We start from the raw sequence: 19,592 nt of genomic DNA on the forward strand, positions 1-19,592 counted from the left end.
TAAATGAAAATGTGTTAGCGTGTATATTTGGTTGCCTGGTACTCTTTCGACGTTACTGTCATTGTTGTCAACGGCCTGATTATGCGCATGTGAGTTTGTTGATGGAAGGTCGGGCAATGAATTGACGTATTCTGGCAAATCGTGATATTCTTGTGTTGGTTGGGACAAAATTGAATTGAAATTGTTGGATTTGTCTCTGGTGAACCGTAGTTTAAGTTGGTATTTTTATAACGATTTTCATCGAATATAAGTTGAACCATGTCCGAGAACAGGGAAGAGATTCTCGCCGATTTTCAGGTAATCAGCGCAATCAACTTATTCATTTTTGCCTACCCAAAACTAAAATCTTTCTTGAAGAGACTATTTCCTGAAAATAAAGTACAATGACACACGTTGATTTTCTCTGTTTTTCCAGGCCTGCACGGGGGTGGACGACGTTGGCGAGGCCATTTACCATTTAGAAGAAACCAACTGGGATCTGCTGGTAAGCTTCTGTTGTATGATGAGGTTCATTGTTTATGTTACCATCAGGTCTGACAAAGCACATGTTTATTCCTTTATTCTCTCATCTACAAAGGGATTACTGCTTTATTTGATTTCAGATTATCAAAGTGATAATGTTTACACATTGTTAATTGCATATTCTATTATTGTTTTATTAAACATTCAATTTAAACTGATATCTTTTGTAACAAATGTAAAGTTTGCATTATATGTGCAATTGTTGAGAGTTAACTTGTAATCTAGGATTTTATTGCATCTTTTATGACCCTGATGGACCTTCTAGTGGTTGCTTTACAAGTCTGGGTTTTGCTTTGAATGTCTAGTTCAAGGAAATAATCAATATTTCAGGCACTTGGTTTTGAAATGAGCCATGAGATTTTCCAAGGTCTCAAAAAGGAATTTCATTAAGTAGAAGTAGAAAAACGTATTTATGTTCACTTGATAATAATTAGAAATGTTTGATATTCACTTTTTTTAAGGTCTGTGGTCTCCAAAATGTCTGTCTTTTTTGTAAAAACAAAAGTTGTCTTTAACAAATTTGACTGCTTTGACTGTTTTTATTGGTCACAGTACAATGAGGAGATTTTTGACATTTGTCTTAAAATCTGCTTCTTTCATATCACCCCAGACAACTGGAATGGCTGAACTTGCATATCTTCTGACACCTGGCTTTATTCATCTTGTTATAAGAAATATGTCTTAATTATTACTTTAAATTACTCAAAAATTTTAATAATCATGTATTTGTATTAGTTGTGTGTGGTTTTGAAAAGCACAATGGTGATTCTTTTGCTAATCTTCTTCTTGTGGTTCCTATCCGTTACGGATGTTGGCAATCAGCATGGCGAGCCTAACCTTGTTAATAGGTAGCACAAAAAGATTTGTCTTTCTCATAAACGGTTTTATTTTGGGTGTCAAATGGCTTTTGTCTCCTCACCTAAAGGGGCTCTATCATATTTGTAGCTTTAAAAACACTCTTAAGAATTATTATTTTAAACATCTGTATTGAAAGAGTAAGAATGTTTTAAGTGCTAACATTTTCATGTTACTACTTTGTGGTTGGTTTTCAGAGGGCTGTTAGTAGAGTAATGCCACCAGACACGCAGTCATTCCACCCTCGCAATGACCCAGATGTTATGATAGTGGAAGAGGACACTGACATTCCCCCAGTACCCCCTTCGGCTTTCAAACCAGTCACTTCAGATAAAACTGTAGATCGAATGGACATTGGCAATCACATTGGACACCCTCCAGCCAAAAGAAGGGAATTTTCAAGTAACTCTTCACTGGATAAGAGTTACGCAGCCGCTTCGACGTCCAGCGGACCGTCTGGCGCATCTACGGGTCCTAAATTCCTTAATTTTACTGTAAAATATTGTGATAGGGTCTTGAAAATAACTCTGCCCGACTCGGCGGATTTGAGTGAGTTTCTTGTATTATTTGCCTTTGACATGTTAATATGCATTGAAAATTTTAAAGGCGATCTGAAACAAAGGATACAAGCTGAAGTAAACGTGGCTCCATGCAGACAAAATTTATCGGGATGGGCTCGATTGGCCGACTATGAAAAAACGTCGTTTAAATTGTTGCAACTGCCTCAAGACAATGAGCTGGTACTTACTATAAAGTCGCACGCTGATGGTGTAACAGCTGAAAATGAGTGAGTATAAGTTTGTTTAATTAAAAAGGGAATAATAATTGCAGTACTCGCAAAATTTGGGTCCTGAGCATAAAATTATGCAAGGTTATGATGGTGTGAAAGTTTTCTACTGCTAATGTGATCAATATTGGTAATTTAAGGGAAAATAGTTTAGTCTCAATAGGTACTATTGATTGTTTGTCAAAATGATCATACTCTTAAGTTCTAACTTAAGGTAAGGGCTATAATAAGCTATGTATGTAATAAATTGTGTGACCAACCAATAATTTTATGTACCAGTTAAACAATTCTTAGAAGATGTAGGTTTTCAATTATTCAAAGGTGTCTTCTGACAATTTTAAACATTTCTTATAGGTACAAGAATTAGAACACTTGTAGAGGCCTTTGGCACTTTTAGAAGGTTGTCAGTAGCATTTAAAGGCCACTGGCATTTTCTTAAAGGATCTAGAAGCTTTTGACAATTTAAAACCATTTTTGAAAGGTTTAAGACGCTTGTAGGCAATGTCTAGAAGGTTTGCAGTTTTATTTAGAGAGCTTCCAAAATGTTTCTAGAGGCCTCTGGCAATTTAAAACAACTCTGGGAAGGTTTAAGTTACTTGTAGACACTTCTGACACTTTTTAGAAGGTTATCAATAGCATTTAGAGGTCTCTGACACTTTCAAAATTACTTTAGAGGTAATTTAAATCAATTCTTGGACCAACAAATCAAGTATATGTATATACCATTGGAAAACCCATTTTAAAAGTTCGTTTTTTTTAAACTTTTATCTTTATTTACACTATTTAGGAATCTTCTGAAATCCTTTTTAAAATGTGAAATAAGTTGTAATCAAAAAGAGAGTTATTAAACAAAACTTACACTGAAAATAGCATTTAGCAGTAAAAATGTTTTTCAAGCCACTTTTTACTTTTGGAAGTAGCCTATAGAACGTCTTGATATGAGAATTTGTTCCTTTTTCAATACTTGGGGGCATTTTGGACACAGAACCTGCCTTATATAAAACCACTCACTCTATTTATTTACGAAACTGATAAAATCGACAAAATAACCAACTCCGTAACGATGTAGGAAATAGAAAACGCATAAAAATAGACAAGAAAGAAAATGTCTTTCTACTAACAGTTGGTACTCTCTAAGCTGTTCTAACCAAAGACATTAATTTCAATAATTCTACTACATTTTTTACTTTTTTTGCTCAGTAATTAATCCTAGATTTCAAAGTTTGCATTATAAAATAGTCCGTTTCGTTGCCATTATTGTTGTTGGTGTTTTATTATAGTTGTCTCTTCACTTTTAAGTTTCTAATTTTCTTGTTAGACTAGATAGACCATTAATATTTTTCAGTTGCTTGTAAACATGGTACCAATTTTTATGCATTTTTGTGGAGGAAATAGCATGGGATTTTAGGAGGTGTTGATGGAACCCACACATAACTACTATACAACCATTCACAGTTTAGTTCAAAAAACTCAAAGAAAGAGAGGTGCAATCAATTGGTCCCCAATCCAACCTTTTTGCCACAGTGTTGACACTGACGAGCATAAAGGTTAAAAAACAAAACATTTGAATTGACAAAATGCAAAAATTTAATAGCCCAAGAGAGATAAAATCATAGCAACAACTCATTTGGTTTTTCTATTTTTCACAACCCGAATAGCTACGTTAAGTGCCGATCTTCGCCAATTGAAACATAGAGAGTACCATGTATTACGATAGAGAAGGGTTTTTGGGTTTTTCTTTGCTATTTGTTACAAAGTTTGCCTGACTGTGTAACCTAAAGTGTGTTTATTAAATCTTTATAGAAGTGAGATGACCCGAAAACTCAATGGTAACTACACGCTTCACATTAAATACGAAAACAAAACCTATGATTTAAAGTATTTGGGACTGAAACCGATTTTACAAGTGAAATCGGACATTTACTCGTTAACTAATATACCGGTTCGTCATCAAATATGGAGTGGCTGGCCACCAAATATCGACGACAACACTATTTTAGCTTTATCCGGTATAAGGTAATGAAAGTCCCCACTCTTGGAAGTTGAAATTTTAAATTTTTTCTTTATCCTAGTTTTCCTGAGCACGAACTGACAGTCCGTAAAAATACGCAAACGAGAGAGCGCGAAAAACGCTCAATGCCCAGCATAGTTCATGTGCCTAGCGACGACGAAGAATTTGAGGATGCCTCGGAGAGTTTCAATGTGGATGACGAGTATTTCGTGGATAACGAGGACAGCGCAAAGAAACAAGAACCGCTCAGTGAGTTGGAGTGTAAAGTTCGTTTTAGTTAAGTCTAGCTTTGGTGTTTAGTTCCAGATAATGTGGAGGACGAGCTGGTGGGCACTGTAACCTTCAATGAACGATTTACGGCAAGATATGGTCCGATTCATCCTTTATTCTTTCAAGGAGCTTTGGATGATGCTCTCAAAGAAGCCTGTAATAAGCCCGCCAAAGATGTGAGTTTATTACATTGACAACAATATAATCACTCAAATAATTATGGCAATTTTCAGCGTAAAATTTTGGCAATATATTTGCACCACGACGCCAGCGTATTGACCAATGTGTTCTGCACGCAACTGTTGGGTTACGAAAGTATAATGCAAATAATCGAGAAGAACTTTGTTTTGTGGGGATGGGACATTACTTTCGAAAGCAACAAACAAAAGTTCCTCACGGCTTTGTCGACTACTTTGGGACCGACCGCAACTACTAGTTTAAAAAATATTCCAGTGGATCGACTTCCCGCTTTGGTGCTCATCATGAAAATTAGATCTGCAACTGAGATTTTTAACGTTATTAATGGTAAGTAATATTTTTTTCTGCATTGCGTCTTAATCATAATTTAACTGTATATTTTGAAAAAATTGTTATTTACACTCTGTTTACTTATGCCTTGATGTCCATTTCGTTTTTTCTAATGAAAGCATTATCAGGAGATAATCAAAAGACATCATCCATTTTATAAAACAAACAACTAACAAGTTCTGTGACACAATAAAAAATACAGGACTACATTTTAATGGTAGAAAAAACAACGTTGTTAGACAAAATCCTGACACTTTATAAAATTGTATTCTTTTTTTAGGCAATGTAGGCGTTAACGAATTGTTGACCACCTTAATTGAAAGCGTGGACATATTCAGTGAGCACCAAAGTGTTGAAGTGAAAGAAGAAGCCGAACGGGCAGAACGGGAATTGGTCAAGTGGGAGCAAGACGAAGCGTACCGGGCGAGTTTAGAAATTGATAGGTACACTTTAATTATACGCAAAGTTTAGTGTGAAATTCATTGTCAATTACATCAGGAAAAAAGAAGAAACACGACAACGTCAAGAAAAAGAAGAACAGGAAACTAGAGTGCGGATAGAGAACGAAAGGGCCGAAAATGCGGCTAAAAAAGAAGCGCACAGAAAAGAGGTGGAGTCCAGATTGCCCGTGGAACCGCCAGCAGGTGAAGGAGAACAAACAAAAATTAGGTTTAGGCTACCCAAAGGTGAAAATGTTGAAAGGAGATTTTCAGCAGACAATCCTCTTAGAGTAAGTTTTTGAATTGTTTTGATGTTTTAAATCTAAAACACTTTTAATCACTTTTTTAGGTGTTACTTGATTTTTTGGTAGTTCAAGGCTATCCAAGTGAAGAATATAAAGTAATTTCAAGTTGGCCTCGTCGAGATGTAAGTTTGTATTACTGTTTTAAGATAAAAAATAAGAAAAACCTATTTTCAGCTTACAAGCTTAGATGAGCGACAAACACTGAAAGAATTAAAGCTGTGTCCACAAGAAACTGTGATATTAGAGGAACGTTAAAACTCTCACGATTCCCTAATTTTTTGTCCGGGAACATGTTCATAGCAGCATTTAATTCAACTACAAATGTATAGTTAGTTTAATATATTTTTAATTTTACGTAGTCTTACTCAATCTAATTAAGGTTCTTTATGTATACACTACTTGGTTTGATGTAAAACGTGTTGTTTTATTTTTTTTATAATCCCTTTTTCTGAAAGTTTGTAATTAATACAATTTCTTCTCGCCAAATGCGAGACATGCAGCATCATCACGTGATCGTTTTAAGCAACCGGCCTACTAATCCACGTGATACAACAAATAAGATTTGCAGCTGAAAATGTCATCTGTCAGTTAACTTAGTCAAGTCAACGTCGTGACCTCAACATGTCAACGTAATTGTTTTTTTTTTTAATTTGCGTAAACTGTGATTTTGGTGTCGTCGGTGAATTTATTTAAAATAAAACATTGTTGATACAGCGTAAGACCGGTCAGTAAATCAACGATTACCCCATTTTTTAGTTAGAATACGAATAAAGCTCTTTGTGTCGTTTGAGTGTAAACTAAAAAGGGCTCTATTCCATTATATTTTGTGGAAAAAAATGGCAGAAGAAGGCAGAACCGATCCACCCCCTCTATTTGAGAATGTAAATATCTCGGGGGAGAATAACTCTGAGGCTGATTTGTTTGTGTCAGCCAGACAGGTAATAAAATAAATAAGAAACTTATGATTAGGATTTTGTTTACTATGTGAGAATCCAAATTAGTTTTGAGCCTTAAATATTCCTGTTTTTGACGCCCCTTTTTAGTTAGAGTATCTTATTATTTTGTACATTTGTTTTGACAAACTTAAATTTCTTATACTGATTTTTTCAAAACAAAACTGCAAGTTAGACAAAAAACTAAGTCAACAACTTGTTGGTAATTTTATCTCTTTGTACAATTATAAAGCTCATTAGGACTATTAATTAGCAGTTGTACTGATAAGTAACCTCCTAAGTAACACACTGACTCATGTTGAATAATGTATTATCAATAAAGAGAAACCAGATAAAATTAAAAAAATAAGTTATTATACATGGTAATTCAATATTATCCCTAGAAATACAGGAGTACCATAACCATAATCAAAGGCTGCATTTGTTTGCTTGCACCATCTTTAGTTTGCTTTACAGAAGTTAACTGACCTAGTATTAATTTGACAGAAATTTAATTTGATCAACTGTCAAAATATGTCATTGTGACCTTACATTTAATGGCTGCATTTGTTTTCAGGATCCATGGAGCGAGCAGAGCTTTTTTGACGTCACAATGACGTAGTTTGACAATTGGTCAATCTATGCTTTTCCCAAATTACGTCATCGTGACGTCAAAAACGCTCTGCTCGCTCTATGGAGCTTGAAAACGAATGCTCTGACTAGCTAGTTCACCTATAAACTGAAATTTAAGCAAAAAACAATCTGAAATGACTGTCTTTTGATGGAACAAACACAAGTCCAAGTCTGTTTTTATCAACACAGCTTTTGAGTTATTTCTCTTTCCTCAAACCCCCTTGAAAAATGTGACAACATGACGTCAGCGTTCCTCGCAAAAGTATGTTGGTTTCTAGTTTGTGGAACCTGTTTGAGTGTGACACATGACACATACACTAATTCCAGGTATATTTTGTTAATAATGTTCCTACAACATACAAAAAAGGATGAATGCATAAAACCCACTTCAGTTCAATACTGTTTTTATAGGTTCTGTTATCTTACTGTAACACAAACAGTACAAACCTTCAGTGTATGTTTGAAGCAAGTTTTGATGTAGGTGCATATCGGTTATTCATAAAAGTTATTAATTAACCTGTTTGAATTTCTGTAAAATATTTAAAGAAAAATTAAATAAAACTTGCAGTTCTTTAATTCATTTTGTGGGTGAGTAATTTGCACTTAACTAGCACTTAATAGAATTAGCCAATGACCAATGAGATAAAAACACCTACCTAAAATCGAATATACTTTTTTTCCTAGAATGCACAAAGTAACAAATTTTTCCTATTATGCTCACATAAATTGAGATTAATATTTTTACAAATCAAAAATTACTTTTGTAAACTTAGGATTCACTGGAAGAGAGTTTTGCTCCAAAAATAACCAACGGTACAAGTGAACCTGCCGATATTGCTAAACTGAAAATGCCAGAACCAAGAAGAGACCTTGAATCAGTGCCAATCAACAAAGAGCCGAGCATAAGCTCTATTTTAAACTCTGCTGAAAGGGTAATAATTTAGTTGGTCTGAATATGACCCAGATTTTAATCTATGGGATTTAAGGCGGAACTGGAATCAGGCGACCAATTCATAGAAATTAGTATAAGCGAATCTCAGAAAGTTGGAGAAGGAATGGGCGCTTACGTAGCTTATCGAATAACTACGAGAACCAATATGCCACTTTTTAAACGCAGCGAATTTGCCGTAACTAGAAGATTCAGCGATTTTCTAGGGTTGCATGATAAATTGATTGATAAGTATTTAAAGGTTGGCAGGATTATACCCCCGGCACCTGAAAAGAGTGTTATCGGTGAGTAAAGTTTTATCAAGTTGACTCCAACAGAACTAATGAGGAACTTTATAAAACTGAAACTAAATAAAATGGTTTCAGGTATGACAAAAATTAAAATGGGGAGCAGTACTGAAAGTCCCCAAAGCAACGGCAATGATTTTGTAGAAAGGCGACGGGCCGCTTTAGAGCGATATTTAAAGCGAACAGCACAACATCCTGTTCTGATTGTAGATCCAGACTTTAGGGAATTTCTGGAATCGGGTATGATTTAAACTTTATTGGGCAACAACAATGAGGAAAACAAAAAATATTTTAGACGTGGAATTGCCGAAAGCTACAAGCACTTCAGCTTTAAGCAGCGCGGGGGTGATGAGGCTGTTTAATAAAGTTGGGGAAACTGTGAATAAAATCACTTACAAAATGGATGAAACTGATCCAGTAAGTTTTGTTTTATAAATTTGTGCCGAGTTAGTTAACATGTGGTGTAGTGGTTTGAGGAAAAACTGGCCCACATTGAAGGTTTAGAAGCGCAACTACGTAAATTACACAGCAACGTAGAAGCCATGGTTACTTACAGGAGGGAACTATCCAATTTAACCAACGGTGTTTCAAGATCAGCTGCCATGTTGAGTTCCTGCGAGGACCACAATTCCCTTTCTAGAGCCTTATCCCATCTTGCTGATACCGAGGAAAAAGTCAGTCATATTACCCAACAACAACATGAAGAAAAATAATTTTTATGGGTTTTCAGGTCGAATCTCTTCACTTAGAACAGGCCAATACAGATTTTTACATCTTGTGCGAGTTACTAAAAGACTATATAGGACTGTTGGGAGCGGTTAGAGACGCTTTTCACGAAAGAACCAAGTTGTTCCAGCATTGGCAGCATTCACAGCAAATGCTGGCTAAGAAAAGGGAGGCAAAGGCGAAGTTTGAGCTTCAAAATCGCACTGATAAGGTGGATCAAGCAAATGTTGAAGTTACAGAGGTAAGTGTTTGTAATTTTCTTCTTTAAAAAAAATTCTGTTCTGAAGAAGACTGGACTGTAGTAATAACAATAAAATTAATTGCCGCAAATTTTATGTTAGTTGCAGTTAGCATAGATTTTTATAATACATTGATGGGGCCGAAGGTCAATTGGTGTTTCTAGAAATAATTTAATTTTGGTTCAAAAGTTAAGTAAGTTAATTAAATAACGTATTTCAGTGGGAAGCTAAGGTCGAAAGAGGACAAGAAAGCTTCGACAAAATTTCAAAAATGATCAAGACGGAAATGGAACGCTTTGAGAAATGTAGAATAAAAGACTTTAAAATCATGTTTATTAAATATCTGGAGAACCATTTAGATCACCAGGCACAGGTAAGAATGAAATTTTGCTTAAATAATTGACTGAACCTTACAAACCAGGCTTAATAAGGGTTGGGACATTTGTAGAAGTCTCTGACAAGTTTCAGGACCTTGTCAATAGTATTTAGAGGCTTCTGTCCGTTTTAGACAGTTTTTCTAAGGTTTAGGAGTCTACAATTTTTAGGAGGTTTTCAATAGTGTTTAGGAGCCTTTGGTTATTATAAACGATTTTTCTAAGGTTTAGGACACTTTGGTTTTTAATAAAATTGTAAAAATCAACATCAGCAATTTTGAAGATAACTTTCACCATTCAATAGCCCATCAAAAAATGTTAACATACATTATGTCATTTTCCTGAAAAATGCTTCCCAAGGAAAATACAATCCATTAATATTCAGTTTAAAAAATCAGTTTCTTGTATAACTGTCAGACTGCTGGAGCAATTTTAATCAAATTTAGAACAAGTACATATGAAATTAATACCCATTATGTGTTATGTGATGTTAATGACGTTTGTCGAAACTGTTCAGCGGTGTGAATACAGAAAGATGGTTTTCATTTTTCTGCCTTACTCTCTATGTCACTGGATATTTTTCAAATTTTTTTTTGTTTTTTTTTACTTTTTACTTATTTAATTTGACAAAATAAGTGTCTCTTATAAAATTCTGATTTAAAACTTTGTTTACGAAATAATTGAGTTATTACGCTCGTTAAGACCCAAAACCAACCCAACCCAACTTAAAAAATGTCTTTGTAGCCAGTTTTTATAGTTTCCAGACAAATTGAAAGACTTTAGTTTTGAAAATTGACTTAGAAACCAGTAAATTTACTTTAAAACTGTGAAAATTCACTTGAGAGGCTTAAAAACTGTCTTTGTAGTCAGTCGTTACAGTTTTCAGATAAGTTGAAAAACTTTAGTTTTGAAAATTCACTTGTAGCCATGAAAAACTACTTTATCTAGAATTTTTGACTACAAATTCACACATTTCAACCTTGAAAATTGACTTGGACTCCAAAAAGTGACTTTTAACCAATGAAAAGTGACATCAAAAGCTTAAATTTTGCATTTGAAGTAAGTTTTCATAATTTAAAAATACATTTCAATATTTTAGTCTTGAAAATAGTCTCAAATACAGGTTATTGACATTAGATTCATGAAAATTGACTTGAAGACTAATTTTTCAGGTTTTTTTACTTTGCTTTTCATTTTCTTAGAACTCTGAACTATTTTTAGGGCTCTAAACTGCTTTCAGCTTGGAAAATCGAGTTTTAAGTTTTACATTTAGGTTATCTTCACCAAGTTTTTGACATAGCAGACTTAAAAAACTATTTTTACAATTTCCATAGGCTTAAACATGCAATTTCATTCTTTGTCAGTATTAAATTGACTTCTAGATGCTTCATTGTACTGTAAGACTGAGAAGTTTAATTAAATTAAAAAAAAGTAAAGTTTGAATAGAATGATCAGTTTTACACTACCTATAATCCTGTTTTTGACTATTTTCGGTGTACTTGTTCCATATTTGATCAAAATTGGTCCAACGGTCTGACAGTTGCAGCAAAAAAAACGATTTTTAAAGCTGAATTTTGGAGGTCTGTGTCTTCCTTAGGAAGCATTCTTCAGGAAAATGACATAATGCATCTCAACTTATTTTTTGATGGGCTATCAATTGGTGAATTATTGACCACCCTGTATATGCTGTTTATAAAAGTTTCAACCATAAATAAATTTGATGCAAAATCTATATTATGAAAATGTTTTTCGAGTAAACTGTACGATTATGCATTTTTACTTTAAAACCAAAATTAACTTTCAGTTGGTTAAATACTGGGAAGCTTTTTTGCCAGAAGCAAAATCGATTGCATGACTAGAGGATATTTGCAGAGAATAGCAACACCTACATTCCTATTGGCGTTTTCCGGAAATATAATATATACAAATCAGTTATCAACGTGAGTACCTACATTACATACATCTACACCCATTGCGTTCCACTCAATTCGTCCTATAATTTTCGCTCTACTTTTAGATATTTTTACATTATGCTCAGTAATCAACGATATCATCGGGTTTAAATTATGTGATAACACTGATCAGTCAGTACCTAATTTTCCAGATTTTCACTAAAGTAAATAAAAAAAAAACAATCATTGGCAAAGCCTCTAAGGCTTAATATGTATAAAGTAGAAAATCAAATTAGTACAGTAGAATGTTCATTTCAAATGAATGTAATCTTTATCTAGCTGCACTTTAAGATTTTTAAGTTTTGCACAGGGAAAATGGTATGCATGAGAAAGTGCTTAATATAAGGTTAAATTTAGAAAACTATTCTTAATGCAATTCAGTCAAACTATTTGAACAACCCTGTATGGAGTGACTTTCCATTTGCCAAAGTACGAGTGTGTCGTCCTTCGCTGGAGAAATTATACTTTTTTAAACGCCAAAAAATTTAGGGCAGTAATTTTTATAATCTATGTGTAAAGTAGACCTTTAAGAGTATGTAAAAAATTAAATAGTTATTCAGCTTTTTTCCATATGCTTGGAGCTTTACATATACAGCCATTGTATAGTGGCTCTAGAAATGTTTATTTATATGCAAGGTGCTACAAATTTGAGAAAAAAAAATTAAATACAAACCTAGCCAACAGTCACTAAGAAACACACACCTTGAATTTGTAGCAACGTAAATACTTCCAATGTGAATTCTTTATTTCATGTATATTTTTGTTTAATTAAACTATATGTAATGTTGAATATTTGTCCTTCAACATCCCTAAAAATAAAAAAAGGATAATAAAACAAAAGCTGCTTACAACTGTTTTAATACATGTTTGTACATTTCTTTTTTAAGTTAAATAATGTCAAACGTCTCAAAAATGCTTGAAAAACTGACAAATAAAAAAAATACATTTAATACACATTCACCCTGGTTCATTCACTCAAAAATGAAAATGTCAAAAAAAAATAACTCCTTAATAACTGTCAAAGTGGAATAACTGTGTTGTTCACGTTTCACTCACGTTTTTATTATAATGATTACGTCACAATGAAAGGGAAAAAAAACACGGTTTTGTTTTCTTACTTTACCAATCAATAGGGTGCAAAGTACCCACGACGGTAAGTCCTAAAATAAATGAATAACCTAGAAAAACAAATACCTATATCAGATAAAATAACTTACCTAGGTCGTCGCATAGGCCTGTAACCACCATAAAATCCACCTCTACCCATACCCCGGCTGCCCCTAAATGAAGAGCCGCGGCCCCGTGGAGGTCGGTTTGTAGTGGACACGCCTGGACGATTAGTTCTTTTGGGCATCACCTGAATATTTACCAATTACAAATGCAAGCTGCTGAGGCGCATTTCAAACCAACCTTTATCTGTCTTCCTCTGAACAAAGACTCATCCATTGCCATGGCAGTTTGTACCGAGTCTCTATCACTAAACTCTATATAGGCGAATCCTTTCGGATGTCCATCGAAACGATTACATAAAATCGTCACTCTGTTTATTGACCCGCATCCGTGGAAATGTTGTTCAAGCTCTTCAGCAGTCGCTCCGTAATCAACGTTTCCAACGTATATACTTCTATTGTCCACTTCCATTTTTTCTTCAATAGACATATTCAAAGGACTTGCTGAAATAAAATATTGTAGCTTTAGCCATCAATGACTTTGAAAAAAGCAATATTAAACTATGAGTTTTATTTACAAACAAACAAATTGATTATGTACTAATATAAGCACCCCCATTCAATCTATCTAGCTGTATCTAGTTAATTATTTTTTTACTTTATAACTAATTTTCTACCTTTTTTGTTTCACATGATAATTTCCAAGAAAACAGAAAATTGATTATAAAGTAAAAACAATAATTAACAGATGAAAAACAGGGTTGAATATGTAAGAGGGAAAATAGCTAGATAGATTGAAGTGGTGAAACTTACCACAAAAAGGATTTAGTATAGAAGATCTAAAATAAACTCATCAGTACAACTACTAAGATGAAAAAATTGTTTACCTTATTTTTTAAAACCTCCTTTTAAACAGAAAAACCATACTCAAGATTTGTTGCTAATAAGAATAACCTGAACTTAATACTAATTAATATGTCAATTTTAATTTGCCCTACAGGATAAGAAACAAGCATGCATAACAGGCATTAATCTTCTCAAATTGTTGTTAAGTTTACTCACAAAATTTCAAGACAAAAAATGTTTTTTTTGTAGCCAAATCATGTCTAAATACTCTAAATGGCAAAGGTAAACCCATTTATGTTCAAGTGCTTTGAATAAGCCAATGAGTAAAAAGACTCAGGAGGTAACAATAATACAAATTATAACCCGTTTGTGCATTAAGCGAGGGGGACGGAAGTTGATTGCGCATTCGCCTACTGCGCAGTTGAATTGACGCAGTCATTGAAAGTTTGGAGTTTCAAACCCGCAAAAATTTGTTGTTTGTATTTGTTGTAGTATAGTGTTAGTTTGTTTTGTTTGTTTGTGGTTCTTTAACAGTTGAGTTTTGCAAATTTAAATTAAGTTGTACAGTGGACAAGATTAAATTTAGATCTGATAGTACCAACCGGAAGTTGACGGCCGCCATATTACTCCCCCCGCCTCCCCCTTGTTTCTGTCCCCCTCTTTGATTGCTATTGCTCCTTCCTGCTATGTTTACATTTTTTTTATTCATTGGAATAAGCCTATGATGTATAGGGGGAGGTCATTTTGTTTTGATGACTAAAGCTAAGTTCTATTCTCTCATCTGACGTCACTTATTTCCTATTGGTAGAAAATTTGAAAATGACAGCCGGCAGGAAGCTGAACATTTTCAACTTCTTGCGTCTAGTGTTTTGACGTTTTGGACGACGCATAAGGCAAAAGTTATATATTTTTAGTTTTTGCCATGGAACTTTGAAAATAGAAGATATTTTCATTCATCCTTGTTTCCAACGCGACAAGAATGAAGAATACACTTCTGCAAAACATATGCTGCATTAGCTGAATAGCTGAGTACCTATTTAAAACTGTAACAGTTAAGTTAAAAAAATAAACAAAGTATTAACAAATTGTGACAACTGACAATTAAACATACCCTGTTTAGAGACAAGGACTATGAATAGTGAAAATCTACTGTTGACCAATAGGAAATAAGTGACGTCAGACGCAAAACGCCGTTATGAGAACTAAACTTAAGCTATTTTTTATCCTCATACTCTTCAAAGAGTTTCTGGGAAAACATAGGTTAAGTCAGTAAACCCCTTATGCAAATTTGAGAACCAAACCAATGTCTTATCACCACTTGCTTCACATATTTTACTTAATCAAGCACCTGGAGGACAGTTATCTTACTCTAATAATTCTAATAAAATCTTTATGTAGGAATATCAAACAATTCCTGACCTAGTAAAAACAAACTTACTTATTCCTGGTGGGCTTCCTAAATTCATCTGCTTGTCCACTTCACTCTGAAGCTGCTTTAATTTCTCAGCTTCTTCCTCCATTTCACGGACTCTAGCCCTAATTGCTTCAAGCTCAGGATCATCAGCAGCATTTCCATCCACATCAGTGTCATTCAGCAGGGTGTCTTCTTGTATCCCATTACTTTCATCAAAGTTGTCCAGTTGATCTTCTACTAGAGCATGACCGTTGTCCAAATCGTCATTATCTGCCATGTCCTGAAACGCAGCCAACACAGCTTAATTTGGTTGGTTACAGTTAACAATCTGCATGAATGTTTCCCCATATTAAACAAGCCAAATGTCTAGTCCATTATGAAGCCCTTAGAGAAAAGCCAACCCTTAAAGTGACTTCGCTAAACTAAAGGCTTCAGTTGAACGTTTTGTTTTTGGGGTGCCCCAAAAAACGACCCTGCTGCTCAACTGCTTTACCTACCGTCCATTTCACAATGCGAAATTAACGGAGATACTGGGGATTTAAACATAAGGGTGCAAATTACTTACGTGGGTAGAATTCAACTTTTTTTTGTTTATTTATTATTTATTTAAGGTTTTTTTTTCTGTAAAAGTTACCGGCGCCAACGTTCCACAAACACGCTTGTCGAACACAAATTATTATAAGAACAATGGCAGGTGGCAGGCCAAGTTGTTACACTAGACAGTTGTCAATACTACTGCCAACCGTCAACCCAAAAAGCGACAGCTTCAAATTAGGTTCCGCCCATATCACGTGACGGACTTATATAAGGTCCGTCTAGTGACACGTGATATAAATAATTTCTTAATTTACTAAAATATGTCAGCTGGTTGTTAACAATGTCACGAATAAAGTGTCAAAAGTAAAAGGGTTTTGTTTTGTTTACGTTGCAAATGCAAATTGTGTACAATCCCCAAATTCTCATAATTTTACAAAACCCAACTGACTGAAAGATTTAAAGCATAAAATGGAAAAAGATGACTCCAATAGTATGTCTTTTGAAATCGTAGACAAAAGAGCTATTGAGCAGTCAACGAATGGAGAAAAAAGTGGTAAGTCAATGATGAATTAGGTCATAAGACACTCACTAGATCCTTCTACTTTAAGGCACATTAAGCAGCGTTTCATCACCTTATTCAGTAACATCGCCTGGCAGTGGCAGTTTATCCACAGGAAACCTACTTTCAAATGTTGGACCACCTTCCTCTTTACCAGACTTTACCTTATGGACATCTTCATCAAGCAGTGGAGCTGCACCGGTTCAAAATACAGAAACACCTTCTCAAAGGGAACCAATTTCGTTACATACTAGTACTACAGTTGTTACTGCAGCACCTCTTATTGTAAATCAGTTTCCAACACCACAATTCAGGTAATATTAGTTCATATGTTTTTCGTAAATCAATATAAAAATTTAAATTCAATTTAGTGCTGCAATTCCCCCAAGTAAAGGAATTCCACATGTAGCTCCCACACAGTCAAAACCTTTACCACCTGAAGCAGAAGTAGTAGCTCCCAGCAGCTTCCTGGGAATGGTTAAAGGTGCATTATCCAGTCAGATGGTGACTAAAATGGTAGAAAAAGCCAAGAGTTCTGTAGACTCAATTATAACTACCTTAGACCCACAGATGAGTGAATATATTTGTATGTTGTCCTTAATCCTAGGTTAGGTCATTGTGTATTACTATTATTGTTGTTCAAGACTCTGGAGGAGACCTTGAAATCACAGTAACATCAGATGATGAAGAGATAGTGAGTGGAGTTAGAGAAGCTGCACATACAGTATTTGGAAAAGCATGGGTGAAGTAGGGTATTGTAGGTTTCATGATGAAATGGAGTTGTTCATTTGAGCATATTTCAGTGGAATCAAACTTCCAGTAGCTGCCCAACAATCTCAAACTATAGGACTTGAATCTGGACTTATTTTAGCAGAAGAACGAATTGATTATTCATATAAGTTTAGAAAAACTCCAACCTTGGCAATTGAAAGTGTTTTGTTAAAAGAAGGCAATGGGTTTGTAGTAGCAAATTGTAATTTACCTATTACTTACTAATAATTCAAATCTTTTTAAGCTGGTTTGACGTTAGTTTGCTACTATTAAAAGACACCGAACTTGGTCTAAACGTTCACACCTTTTCTCAAGCAATTCCAGTTCCTGTTGAAAAGTTTCTTGACAAAGAAGTAGCAGATATTGATGTGGAACAGAAACTTTCTGAATACCTTAAGGTAGTTTACAGCCTAATTTTTATATTTTTTTTGTTTTCAATATGTTTTTTTATAGGCAGTTCCTGGTTGGCAAGAAGAGGTATCAGGAGTTCAAAGAAAAGATATTGTAAACATAGCAGCAAAAGTACTTTTAAAATTGTATAAAGATCGTCTACCACAAGTGAAATCATAATTTACTTAAAACCTAATCATATCTTGATGTCCTTATCTTAATCTCACTTATACAATTAGTGAATAGTGTAAATACGTTAAATGTTGTTTTATTGAAAAATGACAGTATATTACAAATATATGGTATTAATTCTTTTAAATCTGGACTTCATTTCACACTTTGTCCAAGAAGGTAAAAAATGACGGTTTATGATCATCCATCTGTGTTAATGGTTAATTAACTAATTGATTGTGCTGTGGGTGGATGTCAAAAAAGAATTTTTTGGGTAAAAATTTTCGCCAATAAAATAAAAATACCTTTTAAATCGTAAAGAGCGTTCCGGTAAATTAAATTTTTGACTTATGGGTTAATTCTTCGTTTTTGGACACTCTAGTAATCTGGAAACTTTCAAAGTTTTTTTTTTGGAGGAGAGATTGCAATAAAACAATATGTATACACTAAACCATAGATTTATTGAGGTTAACCAACTTAAAAAAAAACAAATCTTACCTACAAAGAAGCGTAGCATAATAGGAACTGAAATTAAAAAAACCTTTACTGTAAAATGATAAAGAGTCCAAAAACATTAAACAAACTACTAAAAAAAATGTCTCTGATCGTCCTTTGGTGATCTTAGACAAATACTAAGCCACCATACACAGAAAAGAACTTTATGTTCCCACTACGAGCACACCCTTTCCATTTGAGGTATGGAAACGGCCGGCTTAAAAGTGTGGGGTAAACCTTTTGCATATAGCTTGTATTTTTTTGGAACTTACCTTGTATGTTTTTGCAATTGTTACAGTCCCAGCAACCTGACCAATCCTGAAAACCACAAAATGTTAATTAGTTTCTTACATTTTTCCTGTTAAAACTTATTTAGTTTTTGCAAAAAATCAGAATCCTTTTGGCAACAAACAGCGATATTTTATTTTTTTAAATAAATATCTTCTACAGTAAATGTTTCATCATTATGAGTTGGTTACTTCCACTAACACTAGTACAGAGGAACTAAATATAGAAAAGTAAAATTTACCTTCAGAGCTCATGTTGAAATGAGTACAACAGGCCTTCCACAGAGAAACTCGTATCGAACAAACAGCAAAATCTGAAAAACAACATTTTACAATTAGTGTGAGAGAAAAGTTTACTGTACGGCGTCGTAATATACCATAGATTTTTTTCTGCTACTGTGAATGTTATATATTAAACCAGAAGTGACTTTTTAAAGCATAGAAAGTGCTGCTAGTAGTATGTAAGCAATTGATATTTCTGCATAATTAAGTGTTTTGTAAATTTGGAAAAACTGTCTACTGCGTTTCCAACCCAGAAAATTATAGCACTGAAATCAACTGGAGGATATACAGTAATTCTATTTACCAGCATTGTTGCACAGATTCAACTTGATAATTCGTTTACCTGTATGGGATAATACTGGTGAAGGATTTCCAAATGTTTTAAATGTGTAAAGTTTGTAAAGTACTTACTTCTCCATGGAAAACCGCCACAATTGAGGAACAGCAGTGACGAGACCTAGCATCACATTCTGAAACAAAGTAATTCTTTAACGTAGTGAAAAACATATGGAAAATATAAGTTTGGTACACAAACAATCAGTTGGTACAAAAACGTACTAATCTATCACAGTTGTCAGACTGGGGCAGTAAAACTTGTCATCATAAAAAGTGTTCAATAATGTGCATTTGAATGTAAGAAATATTATTACTTTATTGAGTTTTGTGTAATTACTAAATGTCATGGTTTGAAAAAATCAGGAACCTTGCTTGGTAATTAATTAACGGTAATTTTAAATTCAATTAAAACCTAGTCAAAATACTAAGTACAATCTGATTAACAACCTATTTTAATTTCTTGGTTTAAAATATAGTAAATTAAAAATAAAACTTACCCAAAAAATTAGTAAAAGCAGAGCGAAA

The 19,592-nt window shown here is 34.0% G+C and overlaps 4 protein-coding genes and 1 long non-coding RNA gene across 7 annotated transcripts; 3 read left to right on the forward strand and 2 right to left on the reverse strand.

Moving 5' to 3' along the window:
• The first annotated feature begins 105 nt into the window (after positions 1-105).
• Positions 106-6,133, forward strand: casp (Fas associated factor casp). Its single transcript, XM_081972002.1, has 12 exons — positions 106-297; positions 416-484; positions 1,575-1,926; positions 1,984-2,164; positions 3,968-4,180; positions 4,237-4,424; positions 4,476-4,621; positions 4,679-4,970; positions 5,254-5,416; positions 5,472-5,703; positions 5,763-5,840; positions 5,893-6,133. The coding sequence occupies exons 1-12, from the start codon at positions 259-261 to the stop codon at positions 5,971-5,973; spliced, it is 2,034 nt and encodes a 677-aa protein (XP_081828128.1). The 5' UTR covers positions 106-258; the 3' UTR covers positions 5,974-6,133.
• A 225-nt stretch (positions 6,134-6,358) lies between these two features.
• Snx1 (sorting nexin 1) lies at positions 6,359-12,600 on the forward strand. Of its 2 annotated transcripts, none has more exons than XM_081974194.1 (9): positions 6,359-6,656; positions 8,057-8,215; positions 8,270-8,516; positions 8,598-8,759; positions 8,815-8,936; positions 8,987-9,193; positions 9,250-9,486; positions 9,705-9,857; positions 11,663-12,600. In XM_081974194.1, exons 1-9 carry the CDS (start codon positions 6,555-6,557, stop codon positions 11,711-11,713), a joined length of 1,440 nt encoding a protein of 479 aa, XP_081830320.1. In that variant the 5' UTR covers positions 6,359-6,554; the 3' UTR covers positions 11,714-12,600. The 2 variants fall into 2 exon arrangements, with proteins under 2 accessions (XP_081830320.1, XP_081830321.1); XM_081974195.1 differs by lacking the exon at positions 6,359-6,656 and adding an exon at positions 7,704-7,871.
• Positions 12,601-12,652: 52 nt separating this feature from the next.
• On the reverse strand, positions 12,653-15,944 carry Pabp2 (poly(A) binding protein nuclear 1). 2 transcript variants are annotated; one of them, XM_081974199.1, is made up of 5 exons: positions 15,805-15,944; positions 15,264-15,519; positions 13,221-13,483; positions 13,028-13,167; positions 12,653-12,970 (listed from the first exon to the last, which is right to left on the reverse strand). In XM_081974199.1, the coding sequence occupies exons 2-5, from the start codon at positions 15,514-15,516 to the stop codon at positions 12,937-12,939; spliced, it is 690 nt and encodes a 229-aa protein (XP_081830325.1). In that variant the 5' UTR covers positions 15,517-15,519; positions 15,805-15,944; the 3' UTR covers positions 12,653-12,936. The 2 variants fall into 2 exon arrangements, with proteins under 2 accessions (XP_081830325.1, XP_081830326.1); XM_081974200.1 differs by having other exon boundaries at positions 15,737-15,867.
• Positions 15,945-16,133: 189 nt separating this feature from the next.
• Positions 16,134-17,815, forward strand: LOC145725433 (protein PRRC1-like). Its single transcript, XM_081974198.1, has 7 exons — positions 16,134-16,329; positions 16,385-16,649; positions 16,707-16,921; positions 16,980-17,082; positions 17,139-17,291; positions 17,351-17,504; positions 17,560-17,815. Exons 1-7 carry the CDS (start codon positions 16,245-16,247, stop codon positions 17,674-17,676), a joined length of 1,092 nt encoding a protein of 363 aa, XP_081830324.1. The 5' UTR covers positions 16,134-16,244; the 3' UTR covers positions 17,677-17,815.
• Positions 17,816-18,109: 294 nt separating this feature from the next.
• On the reverse strand, positions 18,110-19,135 carry LOC145725435 (uncharacterized). Its single transcript, XR_014177267.1, has 4 exons — positions 18,827-19,135; positions 18,692-18,763; positions 18,435-18,480; positions 18,110-18,192 (listed from the first exon to the last, which is right to left on the reverse strand). It is a non-coding gene; the product is annotated as an uncharacterized LOC145725435 (long non-coding RNA).
• Positions 19,136-19,592: the final 457 nt, after the last annotated feature.

This window comes from Ips typographus, linkage group LG2 (assembly GCF_016097725.1).
Source record: "Ips typographus isolate SLU linkage group LG2, UJ_Ityp_2.0, whole genome shotgun sequence".
NCBI lineage: Eukaryota > Metazoa > Arthropoda > Insecta > Coleoptera > Curculionidae > Ips > Ips typographus.